This window comes from Vicia villosa, linkage group LG3, assembly GCF_029867415.1.
Source record: "Vicia villosa cultivar HV-30 ecotype Madison, WI linkage group LG3, Vvil1.0, whole genome shotgun sequence".
In the NCBI taxonomy this organism is placed as follows: Eukaryota; Viridiplantae; Streptophyta; class Magnoliopsida; order Fabales; family Fabaceae; genus Vicia; species Vicia villosa.
Genome location: NC_081182.1, coordinates 137360887 through 137386989, shown reverse-complemented (window position 1 = coordinate 137386989; position 26103 = coordinate 137360887). Strand labels below are relative to the sequence as shown.

The 26103-nt window shown below is 36.4% G+C and overlaps 2 protein-coding genes and 1 non-coding gene across 3 annotated transcripts; 1 reads left to right on the top strand and 2 right to left on the bottom strand.

The window, feature by feature from the left end:
* The first annotated feature begins 6474 nt into the window (after window positions 1-6474).
* Window positions 6475-11268, top strand: LOC131662448 (citrate synthase 3, peroxisomal-like). The gene is made up of 13 exons (XM_058932224.1): window positions 6475-6920; window positions 7287-7467; window positions 8051-8136; window positions 8500-8604; window positions 8879-8941; window positions 9036-9145; window positions 9310-9429; window positions 9568-9643; window positions 9769-9842; window positions 9985-10105; window positions 10277-10374; window positions 10484-10607; window positions 10765-11268. The coding sequence occupies exons 1-13, from the start codon at window positions 6657-6659 to the stop codon at window positions 10900-10902; spliced, it is 1560 nt and encodes a 519-aa protein (XP_058788207.1). The 5' UTR covers window positions 6475-6656; the 3' UTR covers window positions 10903-11268.
* A 1105-nt stretch (window positions 11269-12373) lies between these two features.
* On the bottom strand, window positions 12374-12445 carry TRNAM-CAU (transfer RNA methionine (anticodon CAU)). The gene has a single exon. It is a non-coding gene; the product is annotated as a tRNA-Met (tRNA).
* A 5916-nt stretch (window positions 12446-18361) lies between these two features.
* On the bottom strand, window positions 18362-20937 carry LOC131656717 (uncharacterized). The gene is made up of 8 exons (XM_058926347.1): window positions 20682-20937; window positions 19899-20100; window positions 19671-19805; window positions 19463-19541; window positions 19212-19280; window positions 19030-19105; window positions 18799-18855; window positions 18362-18654 (listed from the first exon to the last, which is right to left on the bottom strand). The coding sequence occupies exons 2-8, from the start codon at window positions 20091-20093 to the stop codon at window positions 18570-18572; spliced, it is 696 nt and encodes a 231-aa protein (XP_058782330.1). The 5' UTR covers window positions 20094-20100; window positions 20682-20937; the 3' UTR covers window positions 18362-18569.
* Between the last annotated feature and the right edge of the window lie 5166 nt (window positions 20938-26103).

Below are 26103 nucleotides of genomic sequence, written 5' to 3'. Positions count from 1 at the left end.
AAACAAAGACCACACAAGAAAATTGTGGAAATTGGAACAAGAAGAACAAGAACAAGAACAAGAACAAGACTATAAGAATCATACATCCAAGATAAATTAGATTCACCCCCTTACCTTGCTATAGCAACGATCGGAACTCGAATCGGTCGAGAATCCACCAATCTCCACTTTTTCCTCCTCTTTTCCTTCTTCTCCTTTCTCTCTTCTTTCCTTCTCTTCTTTTTCTTTCCATTCTCTTTCCTTTCTCACAATATTTCTTTCTTATAAAGAAAATATCTATCCCGCGGAAATGACCAAAATGCCCCTACGCTCAAATATCGTTCAAACGCCCCAAAACGCGGAATATTACCTTAATGATATTTCTAGTACCAAAAATATGAAAACCTTCAATTAAATATTAGTCCGCCATCCCGAACTAATACCGACTGAAACGACTCCAAAAACGGTAAAATTCCAATAAATGTCACAAACGTTCAAATCAACTATATACTTATTTTCCGGGCGTTACAACTCTCCCCCACTTAGAAGATTTCCGTCCTCGGAAATATCCCAAACACAAACAAACTTGGATACGCTCTCGCCTCCGACTAACCAACTATCAAGCCACGAAAGCAACGGCACAATCAGCACCAACAACGAATCACTCTTGCTAAAAGCAAAACAACCAAAACACAACAACGACAACGAGATGCAATGCCCATACAATGCACTCATTGACTAACACCAAAACACAAGAATTAATCAAGACACAGACAACAACCCGGTCGCACAACATCCAAATAACCATGTCAAGACATAGCAGTCAAACATGTAACCAAAACATCTGGTGGTCTTATAATTCCTACCACATCCACTGTCCACAATTTGAACTTTAACAATTCATACACATACGAACCGTGTCATTTCACGCTTCCGATGCGCACTCTGATTTCCCACAACAAACAGATTTACCAATTTCATAACCAACTTCCAGCTCTTTTCTAGTATTCACCAGAAACTCATTGTTCTCTCTTAACATACTCAACCTCTTAATCTGCTGTGTCAGCTTGCACACCAGACAAAAGTCTTTGTATTATCCAATCAAAGACAAAAAGCTAATCCAAACACATCCTTGTTTCACAACACAAGCCCTCATAGATCCTTAAGTGACCAAACCGTCCTCTCAGTCTGACCATCCGTTTGAGGATGATACGCCAAACTCAAACGCAACTTCGTACCCAAAGTACTTTGTGAACCCTATCAAAATTTCAGAAATAAACCTCGGATCTCAATCTGAACAATACCTTCCGAAACACCATGCAAACAAACAATCCAACAAACATCTTTATCAACATACCACTCGCCAGTACTTCCATCAGTTAATCCATTCAAATCCGATTCCTGACCTTTTCTAATCTCATCAAGAATACCTTAAGTAAGCTTTCACATATAAAGCTCAACACTTGAAGAAGTCACTTTACGAACCAAAATCAAATCTCACAACTGTTCAACAATCACAATACTCGAATCATCCACATAGACATATGCAATGGTTTCTCATATTCAACTCGTTCTGATCAAACGAATGCTTCAAACTCTTGTAGTCACTTACACACACAAATCTCGATCCGAATAATTAGTGCCTTCAAATTTCCCAAACAGAAATAACAACTGCCAACTCTAAATCTTGTGACAGATAAATCCTTTCAAAAATCTTAACTCGCATAAAAGCATAAACCACCACTTACCCCTTGAACATTCACTTCACTCAACCAAAAACTCACATAAGGAAACTTAGCAAACAACTTCTTCCTCCCAACACGGATAAAACAATTCTCAAGTACTTAGCATGACCATCTTCACACTGATGATACCCATACCTCAAATCAAACTTGCAAAACAAACAAGCTCAAACCAATTTGATCCATCAAAATATCAATCCTCAAAAGTGGATACTTTTCCTTAATTGTCACTTTTCTCAATTGTCTAAAATCGACACAAAGCCTCATATAACCTTCCTTCTTAACCAACAAAACACATGCACCTTACGGCGACACACTCGAACGAACAAACCTCTTCTCAAGAAAATCCTTAAGTTGACTCCTCAACTCTTTCAACTCAAAAGATGGCATCCGATACGGAACCCTCGACACAACAATATTTCTAGGAACTAAATCCGTCAAAACAGAACTCCAAGACAAAATTCCTCTTTTCGACGATGAATCAATGAAACCTTCAAGAAACACTTATACAAATGCGCAACTATCCGCAATTCCCACAATTGCTCTTTCTCAAGGACATCCAAAGTCGTCGACAACATAAACAACGTCGTACCACCTTGCACCGACTCATTCACTTCCAATATTATCAAACTAGCCAGATAAGCCTATCACATCCAATACGATTCCGTCTACTATCAACAAGAGATTAAGGGTGATCAAGTCCTCAATTTGTCAATAGGTAGCCGATAATCATAATAGAGTATAAACTATCAGTACTAACATTAATAATATTCTTTTCCAACTTTTGCTCATAGCATAGAAGCACTATGATTCCATAATTCATAAATCTCTCAAGATCATCTGAACCAGCTAACACCGACGTCCGGTAGCTACGTACCAAAACACTTCTAACAAATCCTAAGAATAAAATTCCTGAGATTCTACTCAACTCTTCATACTCCTAATTCTCACTCGAGTTCCAAAACGTTTCTAACAACGTCAACTCACACAAGGCTACTCAAACAACAACTTCATAGTCCATCAGTAGCGTTAGAGCATCACAACTCTCTAAATTCCATTCCTTAGAATTAACCAACATCTACTCCGTGACACTCCAACTTGATTAACAACCAAAGTCTTAAGTCCAAGTCGCCTTCACTTCAGAAAACAACAAAGTCCAACAACACTAGTACTGCTGCCCTCAGTAGCATACTAACATCTTGCAACTGAAACATATCCGAGAAGCATATCTTCTCCCCCACTTAGCTTCAAACCATTCCTGCACACAACCGACTAGAGGCACAACAAGTACTGACAGTGCTCCACACACTTATCCCGTACTGAGGAATTAAACAACATTAGACAACACTGGCCGGACAGACCGACCTGCTCTGATACCACTAATGTAACACCCCAATTCTACCCAAAGCATTTAGGCAAGAAAATATCAGAGTATTTAAAATTTCATACAACACAATTAGGATGTTACACTAAGTAACCAAACAAACACCTAGAAAATAAACGGACATCAACGATGCCAAAAGCATACACACCTGCCAATAAAATGATACATAACACACGGAAGATATGAACATATATATATATATACATATATCTCTCACTCTCAAAGAGGAGTTTTCCAAAATAAAGTGTTTACAATACACATCAACACATTATCACACATACATGTTCAAAGAGTCATATATAAATAAATAACAACAGACTCCCGACTCCCCGGTGTTACGTATCAGAGCAACTGACGAGACCGACTGGAGAACTACCTCTTCCAAAAGACTTCCAAAGCGGCTAATCTGCAGGATGCCACTCAAGCATCAAATCAGCAGAAGGGTGAGAATATAATTCATAATGAAAGCATGACAATTATAGTAATGCCAACAAGTATCATCAAGAATCATACAACAAAGTAATCCACTCATTCAACCACAATCAATATATAAGTAATTTGACACATGAATGATAACATAAATCATAAAGACAGACAATGATGAATGAGACTCGACTATGCATATGCATGTGGTACCAAATCCGGAGTAAAACTCCCTTGTCATTATGACAAATACACCTTTGCCGAGCATTATGCTGGGACTTCTTTCCCTAAGGAAAATACACCTTTGTCGAGCATCAAGCTACGACTAAACGTCATCGAGCATTTAGCCCCCACTGATGACCTCTTGCCACTAGGGCAAATACACCTTTTTACCGAGCATTAAGCCCCCACTGGTAATAATTGCCAATACAGGCCACCTGCTAATAGCATTCCGCCATTAACGTAATGAAATGTTATGCTGTGCAAATATATGACTCTATTACACGACAACAACATCATCAACAATATAACACGGTCACATACCCACGTTACACCGTTTATATTCTATCCAAAAGGATACATCACCAATTAATAACATCGTTATCAATCACATCACACCATAATTACCACACAGGCATTAATAAGCACACAGCACACATTCACCGTCAAAACATACTAGCCACATCGGCATAAATGATCGCATAATTGCATCACATCAAATTAATATTGGACATTGGCCCACAACTCCATCAATACATCATTCTCATAACAACAATTACTTGCCATAAGGCCACACAACATGTTAACAACAAACAACCAAACATCGTCACATATCAAGAATGAACATTCATTAATACATAACACATATGAACATGATCTCATGTTATCGATAATTAATCACATACCTCATACCAATACGATAACATTCACACAACACATCATCATGATTTATCATGTACTAGTTCACAAAACCATTTATGAAAATCAACCAACCACTACTACATCCTACATCATTAACAATTGCAACCAAGCACTATGATTATTTACCAAACATATCGCGCATATAAACAATTATGTGTTTTCATCAACAACACCTCATAACCAATTCATAACAAGCTAACCAAGCCTATGCTATCATATAAAACATCCAACTAGCTTCCTAACACTTCGAACGGCGTACGAAACGGAGCTACGGATCAAAAGTTACAAGGTTTCAAAGTTTGGATAATTGAACACACTACACAACTCATCACTTGATCCTAATAAAAATAATGGGATACTACATACTATGAATCATTTAATTAGATAATAGTATAGTTCATTGCGTTAGCTTTCCAACGCTTCGAACGGCGACAAAATCGGAGTTACGGTTCAAGAGTTACGAAGTTTTGGAAAAACCGAAAATGCTGTTAGCCGCTCAGCGGGCTCAGCGGGCCGCTAAGCGGAAATTCCAGAAACGGACCAACGAAAACTCCGCTCAGCGAACCTGAGGCCGCTTAGCGGACCTGAGAAAAACCAGAAAAATCCCAACACGAACAGAACTGTCTCAAGCCCCTTATACCCACCAAAACCACTCCAAAACATCATTATAACACCAATACAACACATACATACCATATAAACAACATAACATCCAAATTTCATGGTTGATTCATTAATATTTCTCAAAACCTAACTTTTTCTCCAACTTCAATCAAGCCATAGAAATGGAAAACAAACATGATCAATCACCATAACACAACAAGGATATCATTTAATCATCATACAATCATTCTCAAACAAAGTTAAATCAAACAAAGACCACACAAGAAAATTGTGGAAATTGGAACAAGAAGAACAAGAACAAGAACAAGAACAAGACTATAAGAATCATACATCCAAGATAAATTAGATTCACCCCCTTACCTTGCTATAGCAACGATCGGAACTCGAATCGGTCGAGAATCCACCAATCTCCACTTTTTCCTCCTCTTTTCCTTCTTCTCCTTTCTCTCTTCTTTCCTTCTCTTCTTTTTCTTTCCATTCTCTTTCCTTTCTCACAATATTTCTTTCTTATAAAGAAAATATCTATCCCGCGGAAATGACCAAAATGCCCCTACGCTCAAATATCGTTCAAACGCCCCAAAACGCGGAATATTACCTTAATGATATTTCTAGTACCAAAAATATGAAAACCTTCAATTAAATATTAGTCCGCCATCCCGAACTAATACCGACTGAAACGACTCCAAAAACGGTAAAATTCCAATAAATGTCACAAACGTTCAAATCAACTATATACTTATTTTCCGGGCGTTACACATGCTCGGTTGGCCGACACGATTGATGCGTGTAGCGGATATCGGGGTGTTACATTATGTTAGGTAATATAAATTAGGGTTAATAGTCATTTACCCCCTGCAATATAGGCGTGTTTTGATTTATCCCCTTTAAAAAAAAATTAAATACCCTTTATAATTTTGGGTACCCCGTAAGCCTGTAAAAATCAGGGTGGTAAATCAAGAAAAAAACTTTTACAGGAGGTAATTTTTCCATCTAAGGGACAAAAGATTTAGAATTTTAATATTTCAAAGATGTTTTTAAATTTTTTTTTAAAGGGGTAAATCAAAACACGCCTAGGAGATAAATGAATATTAACCTAATTTATTATAGTTTGTTTTGCTTAATTTTTTAATATAGTAGAAGTTAATTATTTCCAATTATACTCGAACTAACTTTTTTTATATAGTATTTTGTCAATGACTTTCCTATTTTAATCAATTAAATTTTAAAATGAATGCTATTATTTTGACATATTTTCATTATTTACTTTCTCATCTAGATATATCTGATTCAGACATTTGTTCTAATCTCCAAATTTTAAATAATTTAGAAGGAGATGTGGTGTACCGTACGTAACACCAATCTATTATGAATTTGTAATAAAAACACGTGAGTTTTACTTCAACTCCAATTTCCCATTAACACCATTCCACATTCTAATCCCAATACTAATTATAATTAATCTCCACTAATTAACACTAATCCGATCCCTATTTTTCGAATCCATTCAAACAACATCAAAAATCACAAACACAGACACAAACATAAACACAATCTCACAAACACAACCATCGTATCATCCTACAATGTCAACGACAACCAGTACAACGGAATCGCGCGTGCACGACGCTGCACGGAACCGTTTGGCTACGCTCACAGCTCACTTGCTTCCGTCTTCCTCAACCACCGCCGAGGAACTCATCCAGCCTCTTCATCTTTCGGCTTCCTCCGGGATCTCTCCGCCGCCGAATGTTAAAGGGAGTCTCACCGTTGTTGATGAACGTACCGGGAAGAAGTATAGTATTGAGGTGTCTCCTGATGGGACTGTCAAAGCCAATGATTTCAAGAAGGTGATGATAACTGGGTCGTGATCTATTGCTTATTGCTGATTAACTGTTTGTTTTTTTGTCTGTTAGAGTATGAGAAACTTGTGTTGTGTTGTGTTGATGAATTTTCAATTTTAGATTTGGAACTCCAAATAATATCTGATTTGTTGAATTGGGTCTTGTTCAATTTTGATCCTTTCTATTATGATTGTTGAGTTTATAATAAGAAATTTATGAAATTTTATCCAAATAATTATTTTACTCTGAGGTATATGATGAAATCATAAGTGGTTTGATAAAATGCTGTTCAGTTGTTACATTGATGTGATTTGATTTCTTCTCTTATTCATTTGTTGTGGAATATGTGATTCTGTAATTTTTGGTTTATAGATATCGACTGGGAAGAATGATAAGGGACTCAAGCTTTATGATCCTGGTTATTTGAATACTGCTCCTGTGCGTTCGACAATTTCTTATATTGATGGTGATGAGGGAATCCTTAGATATAGAGGATACCCTATTGAGGAGTTGGCTGAGAAAAGTACCTTTCCCGAAGTGGCATATCTCATATGTGAGTAGTTTTCAAAAAAAAAACTTTCAAGTGTATGAAACTTTTATGTGGGGTTAGAGGATTAATATAAAGGAAATTGTCAATACTCATATGTTAGTTTTGTAATTTTTTAGCTGCAAAATCATTTATAGATGTTTTATAATCAAACAATTTTAACTTGTATTGAGTGAAAAGAGAAGCATGTGATAAAATTAAGACTGTAAACTTGAGACGCTCTGTTTGCCAATTTTTCATCAATTTATTGTAACAAGTAAGCGTTTAGTATTGAAAATGGAGTTGCTTGAAATAACTATTGACTAAACACTTTTCTGATTTGACGAGTAGCGTATATTGGTTATACTAAATTATCAAGTGCAATATAATAATAAAGAGTACAAAATATTGAGGCTGAAACTCCCAAGTATAGTATAATTATGAGTTAATATATTTTGGGATCAAATATTTATAGCCTAAACATGACTCTACTTTTATAGTCTTTGTTTATGATATGTGGATCAATATTTTTTCCTTCCATGGACTAGCATAGATGCAAATTTTCATGTCAGATAAGACTCGTTGAGGTTTTCTAACTCTGTCTTTTTAGTGTATGGAAACTTGCCTTCTGCACGTCAGTTACAAGATTGGGAGTTTGCTGTATCTCAGCATTCAGCTGTACCACAAGGAGTTTTGGTGAGCTTTTCTGTTATCAGATAACTTTGTTATTTCATCTAACTAGCAAGTTGATAAATGTTATTCTAGGCTTCATAATTTCTCGTGCAATCTCTCTACAAAGCTCCGTTGTCCATTTTTTTAGAAATGTGCGTGTATTTCAATGTTGTTAAATAGCAGAGCTATAGCGTTGTAACATGCTAAATTTGAACAAATCGTTATTGTTGCGCAATATGCTATTTAGTACAACATGTTGCCAAATAGAGGCGTTATATAGCTCTATTGCTTAGTGGAATTTGAATAAACCACTATGTTCCACGATATGCAATTAATAATATTGGTTTATTCTATCTAACTGAATGGTTGCATAAATTTGTTTTGTAGGACCTCATACAATCAATGCCTCAAGATGCACATCCTATGGGTGTTCTTGTTAACGCTCTAAGTGCTTTATCTGTTTATCATCCTGATGCAAATCCTGCTCTCAGAGTAAGTAACATAAACTGCTATCAAGATAAAGTAACTCATCTTTTGAGCTGCTCAGCATTGATGCAATTGAATAATTATAACTTAGTGATTTGACGATTTTCATTATTTGATTACTGATTCATAAGGGATGTTATTTTATCTAATGTGTTAGTTGAATATACATGTGGGTACTGACCAGAACTTCATTTCTTATTGAGATTCAACATTTTTCCATGTTATATTAATTGATTCACATTTTATCTTTATTTAAACAATTTTTTATGTTGTAATCTAGGGTCTTGATATCTACAACTCAAAGCAAGTAAGAGACAAACAAATAGTGCGGATTATTGGAAAGGTTTGCTATTCAATTCTATGAATTCCTTACATTGTTTAAACTCAACCTGTTGAACTTTTGTGCAATATTCATTCAATTCTATGCTTATTGGCAGATAACAACAATTGCTGCTGCGATTAATCTTAGACTCGCAGGAAGGCCACCTGTGCTTCCATCCAACAAACTGTCTTACACAGAGAACTTCCTTTACATGCTTGATTCTCTGTATGTATTTTCAGAAATAACATAATATTCTTACCACAAAAACAAAGTTTATGATTAAATATTTGATGCTTGAATGGTATCAGAGCGAAAGAGAGATTTTCAGATTCAAGTATTTTATCGACATAGAGTCTAACTCATTAAATCTCCACTATGCATGTTTTCAGTGGCAATCCTTCATATAAACCCAATCCTCGTCTAACTCGTGCACTGGACATCATTTTCATCCTGCATGCTGAGCATGAAATGAATTGCTCTACATCAACTGTACGCCACCTTGCATCAAGGTAAATGTCTCACTACTTATCAAAAGAGTGCTGCTAATAAACCATACTGAATCGGAAACAGTTTGGAGTGAATAGCAATTTCCTAAGAAAAATAAAGCAGCCTGTTATATGTTTCTTTAACTATAATCTTATTTGCAGTGGCGTTGATGTATACACTGCTATTGCTGGTGGTGTTGGAGCTCTATATGGACCTCTTCACGGTGGAGCTAATGAGGTAATATAAATGGTTCAAGTCACTTAAGTCATAATCAATTTTTTTATTGCATATTTATACGCGAAAAGTAATCCAAAGCAGAACACTCATGTGTGACAATGCTAATTTTACCTTCCATTATACAGGCTGTCCTCAAAATGCTGAGTGAAATCGGAAATGTTGATAATATTCCAGAGTTCATTGAGGGTGTTAAAGCAAGGTTTATATTATCTTTTACATCTTCTGGGTCTTGTGTTTTCCTATCTATAAAGAGTGCTGATTTGCTGATGATTTTCTCTTTTTCGTCTCCTGCTTTTTTACGTAGTTTTCTATCATATTGTTGTCTGTTATTTTTTCTCTAGGAAGCGAAAGATGAGTGGTTTTGGACATCGTGTGTACAAAAACTATGATCCTAGAGCAAAGGTCTTAAAAAAATTGACAGAGGAAGTTTTTTCCATTGTTGGCCGGGATCCTCTGATAGAGGTGCTTATCCATTTTGTATTCAATATCAAAACACATTTTTCGATTTTTTTTTCTTCTACGTGTATTTTTCTTGAGACTTATCAATAATTCATTGATTCATTAAATATCGACTCGGTTCAATTTATTTAATTTAAAATTGAAAATTTTATATGGCATTATTTGATTATGTAGGTTGCTGTTGCCTTGGAGAAGGTTGCTCTGTCTGATGAGTATTTTATCAAGAGGAAGCTATATCCAAATGTCGACTTCTACTCTGGATTAATCTATAGGTAAATCTATTACTACATCTTGTTTTCTAACTCGGTAGCGTAAGATATGTCACTCTCCTCCCAAATTTTTTTAGTAAGATTGATCTGATGGATTTGTGCAAAATCTCAGGGCTATGGGATTTCCACCCGAATTTTTCACTATTTTATTTGCTATCCCTCGTATGGCTGGATATTTATCACATTGGCGAGAGTCTTTAGATGATCCTGATACAAAGATCATGAGACCTCAACAGGTTATTTCTTTTGATTAAATTATATCTCCTTGTTATTATCTCTGTGGCACCGATACCTCTGAAAAATGTTTTTCTAACTTTACCGATTTGAGGCTGAATTATATCATCCTTAAAGTAACCGAAAATTTACATTAACCTAAACTATTTCATGTTCCAGGTATATGTTGGAGAATGGCTGCGACATTATGCACCAACCAAAGAAAGAACTGTTTCAAGCGACACTAACACCGACAAGCTTGGTCAGTTATCTGTATCGAATGCGTCAAAGAGGCGACTTGCTGGATCTGGGCTTTAAGCCTACAGACTCAACTTGAACTTACAAGCGAATTTTTAAGAAATAAAGAATAATTATGAATAAAGTCGAGAGTTAAAAAAAGTAAATGTTACTATTTATTTTCTTGTATACAAATCAAATTATATATGGTTGTTGCTTAATTTATTTTGCTACAACTAGGAAGTGACAAAAATTTCCTGAAGTAGTAGCATGTCACTGCATAAACAATGTAAGCTTGTGTCATTACCCTGCATTAGAATGGTGGTAGTGGAAGATTTGCAATTTCAAGCTTTCAGCTTTCAACTATGCTAGTAGCACATGTAATTGTTATTGTTGGAACTTAACATTTATGAAATAAGCAAAACTAATATTTGTTTGTGTGTGTAAGAGAGAGATAAATTTGTTTTTGATTGCGGATTCAAACTAGTTTGTAAACTTGCATCCTAAATCTTAATGGCACATTTTGAAGGGATATGAGTTCTTGAAAAAATTTAAAACAGTAAATAATTTGAACTGCTAGAGGATTTCCATCTGATTTATCTATACTAGAAAATGTTTGGAATGTAGGTATTTGATTAACATAAAACAACATAGAATTGCTTTATCAGTGAAGTATTCAAATTTCTACATATTAGATTGCAAATAGACAAATAAAATGGAATAGGAACTGCTTATGAATGGCAAAACAAAAGTTGCAGTGATATAATATTGGAATGATATATAGGTAGGTCTGATGAAGAACAAACAGGTATGCCTTAACAAGCTTGATACTTGATGGATTGTGGACTGGTTTAGGCCGATGTGATTAAGAACAAACATCTATACCTTAACATACTCGACGTTTGGTGAACGGTGAACTAGCATGGATGCCAATGCCATGTGAACTTTGTATACTTTGACCAAGCATGACTGACCTAGCCTAGCTCAAATCTATCATTCAATTTGCTTAGTTAAGCTTTGTCCATTCAGACTTTCAAACTCAACTCGATCATTCAAGTCACATTGAACTCCACCTCAATCATTTATACCAAGTTCTTTCTAAAAATTGTGGTTTTTTAGGAAGGTGTTTCATGGCATATCATGCATCATACGCAAAGCTGCACGAGCATAGCTCCACGCTCTTGCACGGTCGCATGACGTAAGCTTCACATACTGAATTCCATGCTTGAGTTGTGTATCTCAGAGGTAGATCTAATGGATTTGGATAACCAAAGAGAGACCTATTAGGTCAAGCTTCACATACTGATATACAAAGTATAATGCATGTAAAAAATTTATTTTGTATAAACTTTAGTCTCCTAAGATACAAAATTTTGAATCCGAAAAATATAAATAGAAGTTAACAATTATTATAACACGAAACATGCTTGTGAATTGAGAATTAAAATAGTGAAATAACATTAAGTCATTTGTAATTGAACGGCTAAAAAGTAACGGATCAAGAAGCCAAAGTAGTGTTGAAAAAATAGCATAAAACAAAAAAAATCAAATTTATCAGAGCCTGGTTTCGATCCAGGGACCTGTGGGTTATGGGCCCACCACGCTTCCGCTGCGCCACTCTGATTTGTTGATACGTTCTGCAATTAAGTTATATTTAACGCATAATCGTTTCTGGGAAATGCATTCAGCTGTGGGAAATTCATATTTGCAATTGTAATGTTTCATCGCCCACTCTATTGTTCAAAAGTTAATCAAAATAAGTTCATTTTTAGCATAAAATATACTGTCTAACAAAATTATTTTTGAAAAAAAGCACACATAAACTAATTAAAAGTATTAAAATTTCATTAGCCTTTTTTAATTGTTCGGTTAGTTTGTCAGTTGTTAGTTTAGTTGGTTATTCTAGTGGGTTAGTTAAGTCACTTGTATTCTTTGAATTTGAGTAACTTGACATTAAATTTTTTATTTCGTTCAACTTCGATAAATTTAAAAATGATTTATTTTAGTTTTGTGAGTAGTATTAGTAGCCAACACATTTATTTCATTTTCTTTCTTAACATGGTCGTAAGGGATCACACGAACCCTATATCCTCAAAACGCTCAAAGTACTATATACCTCGACAACACCTCAAAACTCTGTTTCATTTTCAAAATTGTTATATCAAAGGTAATCATTTGTATTCTTTAATTTACTAAGAGATTTTCAAGATGCTTAAACCTCAAAATTAGATATTTTGCACTTGTTTACATGAATATTTGGGGGCTTGTTAACTATGTGTGTTGATGGATAGCAATTCTGATTATAAAATATTTGTTTCGAATTTCATTTTGAAAACATATCTGACATTAGATTGTTCATCCAATTTTTTTGTCACTTTTATTCAAATTTGGTGAAATGAAGAGGAGGTAGAGAGAAAAATCTAAGTGCGAATACATAAATGAAAGTTTTTGGATTTCAAAATCTAGACAAGTCCTTTTACTTTTTCATATTTCTAATTTTGGGTTTTGGTGTGCTTATCTTAAGTCACGTCGAATCTCAATATCCATAAATTGTTTATTTCAATATCCTTAATATTCGAACATATTTTTAACTCAGATTTTGTGTGCTTTAAAGGGAATTTGTTATGTATTCATGCTTCTAGAAATTGAAATCCGAATTCTAAAAGTATTTTTAAATTTTTGACCGGATGTGTGAATAAACATATATACTAATACCCTCAATTTTTGGCACCGGAAAAAAGACTTGTTTAGCAACAAACCATTGTTAGATTGCAAATAACAGTTCTGGAATGACTTATTTTATTCATGTGGAAGTGCAACAAATAAATAGAGAAAAACCTAATGCTGTAACAGACTCTACAGCCCACGTTCTGACTAAAATTAAGGAAACAAACTTTTACTAAATCAACTAACAAATCAATGCTAAAATCTAGGACACTTATTTGACTAAGCCTTAACATTCCTTCCCTTGAACTAGACTGCATTTGCAGCTAGTTAACTTCTGAAAAATCACAGACTCCAAGCTTCCATCTCAGCTCCCGAAATGACTCTAATTTCAGCGGTTTGGTGAGGATGTCCGCTAACTGATGCCTTGTACCACAAAATTGAAGCTGCACTACTCCATCATTCACAAGCTCCCTTAAGAAATGGTAGCGCACATCAATGTGCTTGCTTCTGCCATGCATCACCGGATTCCTCGACAACTTAATTGTTGAGCTATTGTCACAAAAAATGACAGTACTTCTACTTCCCGTGTAGCCTATCTTCTTCAGCACCCTTTGCATCCATATTGCCTGACAACAGCTTCCCGCAGCTGCTACAAATTCGGCTTCCGTCGTACTCAATGTTACTATTGGTTGTTTTCGAGAAGACCAAGCTACTGCAGCCCCACTTAGCATAAAGACATAACCTGAAGTACTTCTTCTATCCTCCACCGATCCAGCATAATCACTGTCAGTAAAGCCAATCAATTCCAAATTTCCTTCCGCTTTGTAGAGAATGCCAAACTTTGTCGTACCTTGCAAGTAACGTAGAATTCTCTTTGCTGCAGAATAATGAACTTCTGTAGGCCTTGACATATACCTGCTCAATAAGCTAACCGCATACATTATGTCCGGCCTCGTAGCGGTCAGGTACATCAAGCTTCCAAGCAGTTGCTTGAAAAATGAACCATCCATTTCAACCCCATTTTCATCTTTGGAGATTTTAAATCCAGGAACCATTGGATTTTCAGCAGGATTGCTATGCTCCATCCCAAATCTTCTCAAAACTTCTATCACATACTTCGTTTGACTGATGAATATACCGCCATCAAACTGAACTACCTCAATACCAAGAAAATACCTCATCTTACCCAAGTCTGACATATCAAATTCCTTCATCATGGACTCTTTGAATTCAAACATCATTTTTTCATCATCTCCGGTATAAATTAAATCATCAACATACAACCTAATGATCAAATACTTACCTTGTTTAACTTTGGTAAACAAAGTTTGCTCACTATCCTCCTTCTCAAAGCCTTCCTTTCTGAAGTATGATTCAATTCGGTTGAACCATGCTCGCGGTGCCTGCTTGAGTCCGTACAAAGCTTTGTTAAGCTTATATACCTTCTGCTCCTCATTCTTTATTTCATAACCTCTTGGCTGATCTACATACACATTTTCAACTAACTTCTCATGAAGAAAGGCCGACTTCACGTCCAGCTGAAACACACACCAACCTCTTTGTGCAGCAAGTGCCAAAATCATTCGAACCGTGTCCATACGAGCTACAGGAGCGTATACTTCTTCATAATCAACTCCGTATTCCTGAGCATACCCTTTTGCGACCAAGCGAGCCTTGTATTTTTCTACTTCTCCAAGCTCATTGAACTTTGTTTTGTACACCCATTTGACTCCTATTTTTTTTGCTCCTTTCGGCAGCTCCATGAGATCCCACGTTCCATTCTTCTTAATCGATCTCATTTCTGCATCCATGGCTGCCCTCCATTTCTCCTCCTTTACTGCTTCGTCAAATGAAGTAGGATCAAAATGAACAGCATGAGCAAACAAGGCTAAGTGTGTTTGTACCTCTTCATCGGAAAGACCTTCACCGGTGACATAGTCATTCATCCACCTCGGTGCTCTTCTATTTCTGGGTTCTGTCACTGGAGAAGCTGCATTTTCTTCTTCATTACCATCAGTTGCATTTTCTTCATTACCATCAGCTACATTTTCTTCTTCACCGCCATCACTCGATTCCTCCCTTTCTTCCCTTTTCTCATCTTCCCATTCCAAATCAAACGTTTTATCTTCTTCGGAGCTCTTCTCCCAATTTTGTTGCCCATCTTCTTCAAATACGACATCCCGACTGATAATGATCCTCTTGGAGGTAAGATCATATAGTCGGTATGCCTTTGATTCTTCACTTACACCAAAAAAAACACAACAACGACTCTTATCTTCAAGCTTTGTTCGTTTAGCATCCGGTACATGAGCATATGCCACACAACCAAAGACTCTCAAGTGCCCAACCGAAGGCTTCACCCCACACCAAGCTTCCTCTGGCATCATTTCCTTCATCGATGATGTTGGGCATCTATTAAGAACATAGAATGCCCAGTTTACAGCCTCTGCCCAGAATTTTCTTGGAACATTTTTTTCAATCAATAAGCTCCTCACCATATTCATCACAGTTCTATTCTTCCGCTCCGCGACTCCGTTCTGTTGCGGTGTATATGCAGCAGTTAATTGCCTCATGATCCCATTCATTTTACAATATTCTTTGAACTCATCTGATGTGAATTCACCTCCACGATCCGTTCGTAGACATTTAATGGACAGGCCTGTTTCTTTTTCAACAAGAGCTTTAAATAGCTTAAAGGTAGTGAATGCATCTGACTTATTAGCAAGAAAATACACCCACCCTTTCCTACTATAGTCATCAATGAAACAAATGAAATACCTCTTGTTTCCCTCTGAAACCGGAGAAATCGCGCCGCAAATATCAGCGTGAACCAGCTCCAACTTTGTCGATGCTCTCCATGTACTTCTCCTCGGGATTACATCTCGATGTTGCTTCCCTTTCAAGCAATTAGTGCACACAACTTTACCCTCAGAGAAACTTGGCAAGCCAGTCACCATGCCTTTTGTTTGCAAAGTATTCAACCCTTTGTAGCTGAGATGACCGAATCTTCGGTGCCAAAGGTGAGCCACGTCTTCAGTGGTTGCTTGGAAACACTCTTCCTTGCTTTCCCTTTTGATTGATTGAGTGCTCGATAGCAACACAAACATTCGATTTGCTGTCATGTAGGTTTGGAATACCAAACCCTTTGTTGGATGAAAAATCCGACACTGATTTGACTGCATTAGTACAGCCAAACCCTTTTCTTGCAGCTGCCCAACACTAAGAAGATTATTCTTCAAACCGGGCACATAATACACATCTCGTACAAGGTGATTCACGCCTTTTATCGTCAACCGAACACTTCCTTTTCCAACAACGTTCATGCTTGCATAATTTCCCAATCTAACTACCTTGTTGAACCCTTCTTCTAACTCACAGAAGAGTGATGAATCACCACACATGTGATTGCTGCACCCAGAGTCAATATACCACACAACATCTCGATTGCCTCCAAGCTTCTCAACATATGCCATTAGCACCATCTCTTCCGATTCCTCCAAATCTGTAAAATTTGCTTGCCACTCGTACTGGAAGTGTCCAAGCTTATGACACTTGTAACACTCAATTGTTTCCTTATTCCTCAGTTGGCTAGCCCTGCCTCTTCCTTGTCCCCGACCTCCTCGAAAAACAACTCTTCCTCGTCCTCTTCCACCATATTTCTCTTCATGAGTTACCTTTAAAGCATGTTCATCTTCTCCACTTACTTTGAACTTTTGCTCATGAACGAGCAGAGAACTTTGCAAGGCGTCCACAGATAGTTGATCTATGTCCTTGGCCTCCTCAATGGAGCAAACAATGTAGTTCCACTTATCAGTTAGGGTTCTCAAAATCTTCTCAACGATCTTGACATCATCCACATCTTCCCCATAATTCCTCATGTCGTTTGCAACCGTCATTACTCGACCAAAATAATCAGTGATTGATTCACCCTGCTTCATTGCTAAGACCTCAAAGTCTCGGCGTAGACGATTGAGCTGAGCTCTCTTCACTCGAGCATTTCCTTGACACTTTAACTTCATGGAATCCCAAAGCTGTTTAGATGTCTCTTTTTGAGTGATCGTCTTAAGAATTGACTTGTCAAGCGACTGAAACAAGTAATTCTTAGCCTTCAAATCCTTCAGCTTTATCTCCTCCAAGTTCTTTATTTGCGCTGCCGTCATCCCATCCATGCTCTTCGGCTCTGTGTAGCCTGATTCAACAGCTACCCAATACTCCTTAGATCGAAGGAGATTCTCCATGACCATACTCCAGTGATCGTAGTCGCCGTCAAACTTCGGAATGGAGGCTGCTGCAAAGTGTGCTTCCGAACCCATCTCTCTTCACTCCCTCAAGTGTTTTCCTACTGTTATTAAATCTCTCAAGTCACTGCTCTGATACCAGATTGTTAGATTGCAAATAACAGTTCTGGAATGACTTATTTTATTCATGTGGAAGTGCAACAAATAAATAGAGAAAAACCTAATGCTGTAACAGACTCTACAGCCCACGTTCTGACTAAAATTAAGGAAACAAACTTTTACTAAATCAACTAACAAATCAATGCTAAAATCTAGGACACTTATTTGACTAAGCCTTAACAACCATACACCAACATATTAGTCACTGGTGAAAGTTTTGAAATACATTTCATCTTCAATAGAAAATAATGACATTCACATGAACCCGGCATTTAGATGGGGAGTGTCTGGCCTCAAATAAACTTTCATGTGATTTGTTATAATTAGAAAGGGAAGTATACCTTCACGTGTTAGATCATTAAATTATGATCTCATGCTATCATTCTTTTTTTTTTTCAATTTGGTGCTTATATTCTCTACATAAATTTCTATATTTTATTTCCATAATACTTGAACATGAACATTGGATGTGAAGATGATCTGTAATTGCATTTATATATGGAAATCAACATATTACAACAATTATGCAATTCTTGATGCTATCTACACAATACACCGGCACATATAAATCAAGGAAATTTAAGAAGCAAATAATGATAATACAATTTTTAGTAGGCATCAAATGTCATCACAATTTAAAACCAGATGATGATGCATAGCATTGCTAGCTTTCTTACTTAGCTCCTAAAATAACCTCTTTGAAGATTTAGGATCTTTGGAAGATGAACCAATTCCAGACATGCTTCCACTCCTCATCATGCTTGATGAACTGCAGAACATGGTGCAGCAGCATGAGAATTGTCGAGAAAAACAGAAAGAGAGAAGAAAACACAGATAACAATGTTTGTTATGAGAAAAACAAATGCCAAGAAATAGTTCAACCAACCAAACAATGAATGATATTATATGGTACCTGGCAGGTCTCTGGATAGAACTTTTATTCATTGCTGCAATGTTTTTTACCTCGCGGCTGCAAGAAGTTTAGACAAACAAATCAACGAAAATTAAGTAAACATTAGGTTAAGTTTGAGCATACAATTTCAAGATGCAAGAACAAACAAATTTCTAGTATGTTTCATAGTAAAGTGAACTCTGAAATATTTGAAAGCATCAGATTATATAATCATAAAAGAGAAACGTTTACCACTTTAGAAACTCTATTTTTGACTTCTTCATTATGTTGCTCTTCACATTTGACACGTTGTATCCAGGTCCATTATCTACAAAAGATCATCAAAGATGAAAAACAACTAACAAATAAAAGCTACATTAGAGTGAATTAGAGTGAAGTAGAGGGAAACAAACATGAAGAAATAAATAAATTACCTCCCCAAAATCTTTTTTTACTTGAAGGTGGAACTTTGGTGCATATCTTTACTTGCCTGGTCTGTTTTCCTGCATAGTCAGAATAACTCGTAACTATTTAAAACTAAGGAGATGACAATCATATAGCTACACAAGAGTTGCTATATTGATTTACAATGTAAAATTTCAGGCTCGTCAATTTTTTGTATTGCACATGCATATTTATTAGAAGGGAAAAGGAAGTAGCAGAAAGGTAGAGAAAAAGTCATTACTAGCATCTTCACTCTTGTAGCGTTGCCTGATTCGATCAAGTGCTTCATTCTCAGCCTCGGCCATTTCCTTTACTTTAGCCTGTGTATAGGTTTAGAACCGGGTTAGAGGAAAAAACAGCGCGAAGTCAATACACCTTGATATTTCTATTTCTTATAAAATATAACCGAGTATGAACAAGAAAAACTAAAACAAGTAAAAAGCAACTACCTCGTACAACTGCAACCATCTGAATGACACTCTTTTCTGCACCATCCTCTTAATTACTTCTTTTGTGCAATTCAAACCAAACTGCTTCTCGAAGAACTTTTTCCACAACTTATCAGTTACAGGGCTCAAATCCCCCTGAAAAATCAAATCCAACAAATTATAGAACTACTTTAGTCTTGTTCTAACTTTTTACTCGTAGGTAGAAAAAACAACAAAAACCCGTCTTACTTCGCTGGCCTTCTCGATATGCATCAACTGATCAAGCGTGCAATGCGGCAAAATTTGCTCAAGCAAATGATGATCCACAGGACCAACATTTCCAAGGTATCTTACATTATCTATAGCTTTCTGAACACAAAGATCAACCAATGATGGAGCCGATGATTGCTTCTTCTTCACAAACACTGGATCCCGTCTCATCATATTCACACTGATAACAACAATTCACAAAATAAATAACTCACTAAGAAAAAAACTAAAACAAACACATATTAATCTTCCAATTTTCTACTTCTCACTAAGCTAAGCTTGAAAAATTAAGACCATTATTGATAAATTATGAAGCACGCAGACAGAAACATGACACCAACACTGACACGTCGATATCGATAATAATTTTAAAAATTAATAAATTAATGGTAAGTGGTGGTTTCAGACAACGACACTACATGGACCTACACATCTTTTTTCCGAGGTGTCGGTGCTAATTGAATATTCAATAATTTTAATAATTCATAACATTAATTAATAATAGAAGATCAATAATTTCTTCTTATTACAAAAATTTAAGCATATATCAGGAAAAATAGCAGAAACCTAACAAATTCTCACCAATCCCCAATTAAAACTATAATCTATCAAAATTTCATTCTCAAACACAAAATAATCGAAATTTAATTTAAAACATTTGAAATTAAGAGAACAAAAGAAAAAGATCAAGGATCATTCAAATATGAAAAAAGAAGCTGAATTAAATTGGACACAGTAACGAGGGATTTCGGAAGTGCTTACGGATTCCGTCAAAGGAAATTGGATCGGAAACGAGCGACGGCGACGGTGGTGAATCGGAGAGGAGAAAGATATAGAGACTGTGTTTCTATGGTTGTTAGAGAAGAACGATTACGCGCGTGAGATCACGCGCTCTGTTCTTTTTGGAGAAGACAATGCTAACGTGCGCGTTGAGGTGTTCGTGAACTGTAAGAAGGGCTTGGAACCGAAGTACGAATAAACAAACACGCTGGCAAATTTTTAACTTTGCTCTGTGAAAAAAAAAAAAAAAAAGAAAATGAAGATAATAGTATAATCAATGTTACAATTTGTTAACGGGAGGAAGATTTTTCTTGTTTATTATACAAGAAAGTAATTTTATTTTGAATATTAAATTTAGAGATTTTTCTTAGTTTTTATTGGATTGTAAAATATTTTTTATAAATTTATATGTGATTAGAAACGTTTATTATCAACTACCTAATTAAGATTGAAATATACCACCAAACATCTTATATATGCTCTTTTTGTAATTGACTAACTACACATTTGTTGTTCAATGAAAACCAAGGATTATGACAAGTGGCAACTACAACCCATTTTCAATGTTTTCCTCTTATTTTTTTCAAACCATTTCGAAATTTTGGAATTGGAACATGTAAATGACCGGGTAAATTTTTTCTCCTTTTTAAATCAATGGTCCATTCTACTATACTATTCTTCTCCTTTTCATCTTTATCACACAATCTCCATTTTCACATTCTCATCTACCCCTTTCTCTCTCCATCTATTACTCCATCAAACCCTACCTGCATCTGTCTTCATCGTTGTACTCATACCCATTGACAACTCTGTTAGAACAAGATTTGTTCTGATCAATATTCTTAGTTTTGATGATAACAAGGATATAAATTTTGTGTGAGATAATGTGGTACTCTAATACATTGCAATTTCCTTTTCAGGAAATATATAAAGAGTATGCACAAATCAGCGCTCAGAAGCTTTGTCTCAGAAGGTTCAGCATGCAACATCAGAACATGGTCTGGCAAGACATCAGAAGATGGTCAAAGCAGAATCAGAACATGGGTCTATGGAAGCATCAGAAGAACTTGAGTTCAGAAGCAGAAGCACTGAAGTTCTCATGGTATCATGCTCAGAAGCACTTCAAGGTCAGAAGACAAGAAGATGTTATGCACCAAGCTGTTTGACTCTGATGATATTCAAACGTTGTATACACAAACATCAGATCAGAAGAAAGTACAGGTGGCAGGCTACGCTGACTGACAAAAGGAATGTTGGAAGCTATTAAAGGCAACGTCAGTAGATACAGCGTGAACAAGGCTCGAGGTAGTTGACAAAAGCGTGAAACATTAAATGCAATGTTGTACGGAACACGCAAAGCATTAAATGCTCCCAACGGTCATCTTCTCAAGTGCCTATAAATATGAAGTTCTGATGAGAAGCAAGGTGACGAATTCTGAAAGAACTTATTCTGAAAAACTTGCTGAAACGCTGTTCAACTCAAAGCTCAGAAACTTCATCTTCACCAAAGCTCACTACATTGCTGTTGTAATATATTAGTGAGATTAAGCTTAAACGTTAAGAGAAATATCACTGTTGTGATTATAGCTTTTCAGAAGCATTTGTAATACTCTTAGAATTGATTACATTAATTTGTAAGTACTAGAGTGATCAAGTGTTGATCAGGATACTCTAGGAAGTCTTAGCTTGTGTCTAAGCAGTTGTAACTAGAGTGATCACGTGGTGGTCAGGATACTCTAGAAAAGTCTTAGCTTGTGTCTAAGCATTTGTTCCTAGAGTGATCAGGTTGTGATCAGGATACTCTAGAAGACTTAGTCGTGGGCTAAGTGGAAAACCATTGTAATCTGTTGCGATTAGTGGATTAAATCCTCAGGTGAGGTAAATCACTCCGTGGGGGTGGACTGGAGTAGTTTAGTTAACAACGAACCAGGATAAAAATAACTGTGCAAATTGTTTTTATCATTCAAGTTTTTAAACTACACTTATTCAAACCCCCCCCCCTTTCTAAGTGTTTTTCTATCCTTCAATTGGCATCAGAGCGCCGGTTCTAAGGTGCAAGCACTTAACCGTGTTTAGAAAAGATTCAGGAAGAGAAAAACGCTTCAGTATAAGATGGCTGGTGAAATTCCAACAAATCCACCTGCATCTACATCTGGCTCTGCTGAGCAATATAATGGTAACAATGGTTATACTAGACCACCAGTATTTGATGGTGAAAACTTTGAATACTGGAAAGTTACTTTCTTGGTCTAGATGGTGAACTATGGGATCTTCTGATGGATGGTTACAAACATCCAGTGAAAGCTAGTGGCGTAAGGCTTACCAGGCAAGAAATGGATGATGATCAGAAGAAGCTTTTCAAGAATCATCATAAATGTAGGACTGTTTTGCTGAATGCTATCTCTCATGCTGAGTATGAGAAGATATCTAACAGGGAAACTGCCTATGATATATATGAGTCATTGAAAATGACCCATGAGGGAAATGCTCGAGTCAAGGAGACTAAAGCTCTTGCTCTAATCCAGAAATGTGAAGCCTTTAAGATGGAGGATGATGAAAACATTGAGAAGATGTTCTCAAGATTTCAAACGCTAACTGCTGGATTAAGAGTTCTGGATAAAGGCTACACCAAGGCTGATCATGTAAAGAAGATTATCAAAAGCTTACCCAGAAGATGGGGTCCAATGGTGACTGCATTCAAGATTGCCAAGAATGTGAATGAAGTTTCTTTGGAAGAGTTTATCAGTGCCTTGAGAAGCCATGAAATAGAGCTGGATGCAAACGAGCCTCAGAAGAAAGGTAAGTCTATTGCATTAAAATCTAATGTTAAAAAATGCACTAACGGTTTTCAGGCTAGAGAAGAAGATCTTAAAGAATCAGAATCTGAAGAAGAAGATGAACTGTCCATGATCTCCAGAAGGGTAAACCAACTCTGGAAGAGCAAGCAAAGGAAGTTCAAAGGCTTCAAAAATTCAAAGAGATTTGAACGTGGAGAATCTTCTGGTGACAGAAGATCTGACAAGAAGAAGGTTGTCTGCTATGAGTGCAATGAGCTTGGACATTACAAGAACGAGTGTCCAAAACTTCATAAGGAGAATCCCAAAAAGAAGTTTCATAAGAAGAAAGGTCTTATGGCAACATGGGATGATTCTGAATCAGAATCAGACTCTGAAGGAGAACAAGCCAACTTCGCGCTGATGGCTACAGAAGATGATGGATCAGAATCTACATCAGAATCAGATTCTTCAGAATCAGATTCTGAAGAGGTATTTTCTGAACTATCTAGAGAAGAGTTAGTTTCCAGTTTAACAGAACTTCTGGAACTCAAGGCTCATCTTAGTATCAAATACAAAAAGCTGAAGAAGCAGTTTGAATTTGAAACTAAGAAGCTGGAAGTGGAAAACTCTGAACTGAAGGAAAAAGTTTTAAATTTATCCAAAGATAGTGGATCTCCTTCTGAAACAGAAAAATCCATTCCTAGCATGAATCATATTCTAAAAGAATATGACTCGAGCTTCAGAAAGTTCTTATCTAGAAGTATTGGCAGAAGTCATCTTGCTTCTATGATATATGGTGTTTCTGGAAACAGAAGGTTTGGTTTTGGCTATGAGGGTGATACCTCACATAAATTTGAGCTTGTTGATGATCTGAAGATCTCATACAAGCCATTGTATGATCAGTTCAAATATGGCCATGCTCATGATATTAGGCTCACTTCACATGCACAGAAGTTTAACACTATTCACACCAAGAAGCATGTGACACATCCTAAGAAATATCATGCTGACAAACCTAAAGAATATCATGCTGTTCCTCCTGTTAAATATTTTGCTAAACCTAAGTTCAATCAGAACTTGAGGAGAACTAACAAGAAAGGACCCAAGAAATTGTGGGTACCTAAGGAGAAGATAATTTCTGTTGCAGATATCCTTGGCGGCAAAGAGGACAAAAAGCAAAATGTCATGGTACCTGGAATCTGGGTGCTCGCGACACATGACGGGAAGAAGGTCTACATTCCAAGACTTGGTGCTTAAACCAGGTGGAGAAGTCAAGTTTGGAGGAGATCAGAAGGGCAAAATCATTGGCTCTGGAACCATAAGTCTTGGTAACTCTCCTTCCATAACTAATGTACTTCTTGTAGAAGGATTAACGCATAACTTATTATCCATAAGTCAATTAAGTGACAATGGTTATGATATAATCTTCAATCAAAAGTCTTGCAAGGCTGTAAGTCAGAAGGATGGCTCAATCCTATTTACAGGCAAGAGAAAGAACAACATTTATAAGACAGATCTTCAGGATCTTAAGAATCAGAAGGTGACTTGTCTTATGTCTGTTTCTGAAGAGCAATGGGTCTGGCACAGAAGATTAGGACATGCTAGTTTGAGAAAGATTTCTCAGATTAACAAACTAAATCTTGTCAGAGGACTCCCTAATCTGAAATACAAATCAGATGCTCTTTGTGAAGCATGTCAGAAGGGCAAGTTCTCCAAACCTGCATTCAAGTCTAAGAATGTTGTCTCTTCCTCAAGGCCGTTAGAACTTTTGCACATTGATCTGTTTGGCCCAGTCAAAATAGCATATGTCAAAGGGAAGAAATATTGATTAGTCATCGTTGATGATTATAGCCGCTGGACATGGGTAAAGTTCTTGAAACACAAGGATGAGTCTCATTCAGTGTTCTTTGAATTCTGCACTCAGACCCAGACTGAGAAGGAGTGTAAAATCATAAAGGTCAGAAGTGATCATGGTGGTGAATTTGAGAACAAATTCTTTGAGGAGTTCTTCAAAGAAAATGGTATTGCCCATGATTTCTCTTGTCCTAGAACTCCACAACAAAATGGAGTTGTAGAACGAAAGAATAGGACTCTACAAGAAATGGCCAGAACCATGATCAACGAAACCAATATGGCTAAGCACTTCTGGGCAGAAGCAATAAACACTGCGTGTTATATTCAGAATAGAATCTCTATCAGACCTATTCTAAATAAGACTCCTTATGAATTGTGGAAGAACAGAAAGCCCAACATTTCATATTTCCATCCTTTTCGATGTGTATGTTTTATTTTGAATACTAAAGATCATCTTGGTAAGTTTGATTCTAAAGCACAAAAGTGTTTCCTTCTTGGATATTATGAACGCTCTAAAGGCTACAGAGTATACAATACTGAAACATTGATTGTAGAAGAATCAATAAATATCAGGTTTGATGATAAGCTTGGTCTTGAAAAACCAAAGCAGTTTGAGAATTTTGCAGATTTTGATATTGATATATCAGAAGTAGTAGAACCAAGAAGCAAAGCTGCAGAAGCTGATAGTCTCAAAAGCAATGGATCAGAAGATCAAGTTGCTGCATCTTTAGAGAATCTCAGGATTTCTGAAGAGCCAACAGTCAGAAGATCAC

Bases quoted from the DNA above. Each gene is read 5' to 3' on its own strand.
- LOC131662448 (XM_058932224.1), top strand. From the start codon at position 6,657: ATGTCAACGACAACCAGTACAACGGAATCGCGCGTGCACGACGCTGCA. The intron at 6,921-7,286 runs GTGATGATAACT...TTTGGTTTATAG, and splicing joins AAGCCAATGATTTCAAGAAG to ATATCGACTGGGAAGAATGA. The intron at 10,106-10,276 runs GTGCTTATCCAT...TTGATTATGTAG, and splicing joins GCCGGGATCCTCTGATAGAG to GTTGCTGTTGCCTTGGAGAA.
- LOC131656717 (XM_058926347.1), bottom strand. From the start codon at position 20,093: ATGATGAGACGGGATCCAGTGTTTGTGAAGAAGAAGCAATCATCGGCT. The intron at 19,106-19,211 runs GTAATTTATTTA...GATCTTTTGTAG, and splicing joins TAAAAAAAGATTTTGGGGAG to ATAATGGACCTGGATACAAC. The intron at 18,655-18,798 runs GTACCATATAAT...CATGTTCTGCAG, and splicing joins TCTATCCAGAGACCTGCCAG to TTCATCAAGCATGATGAGGA.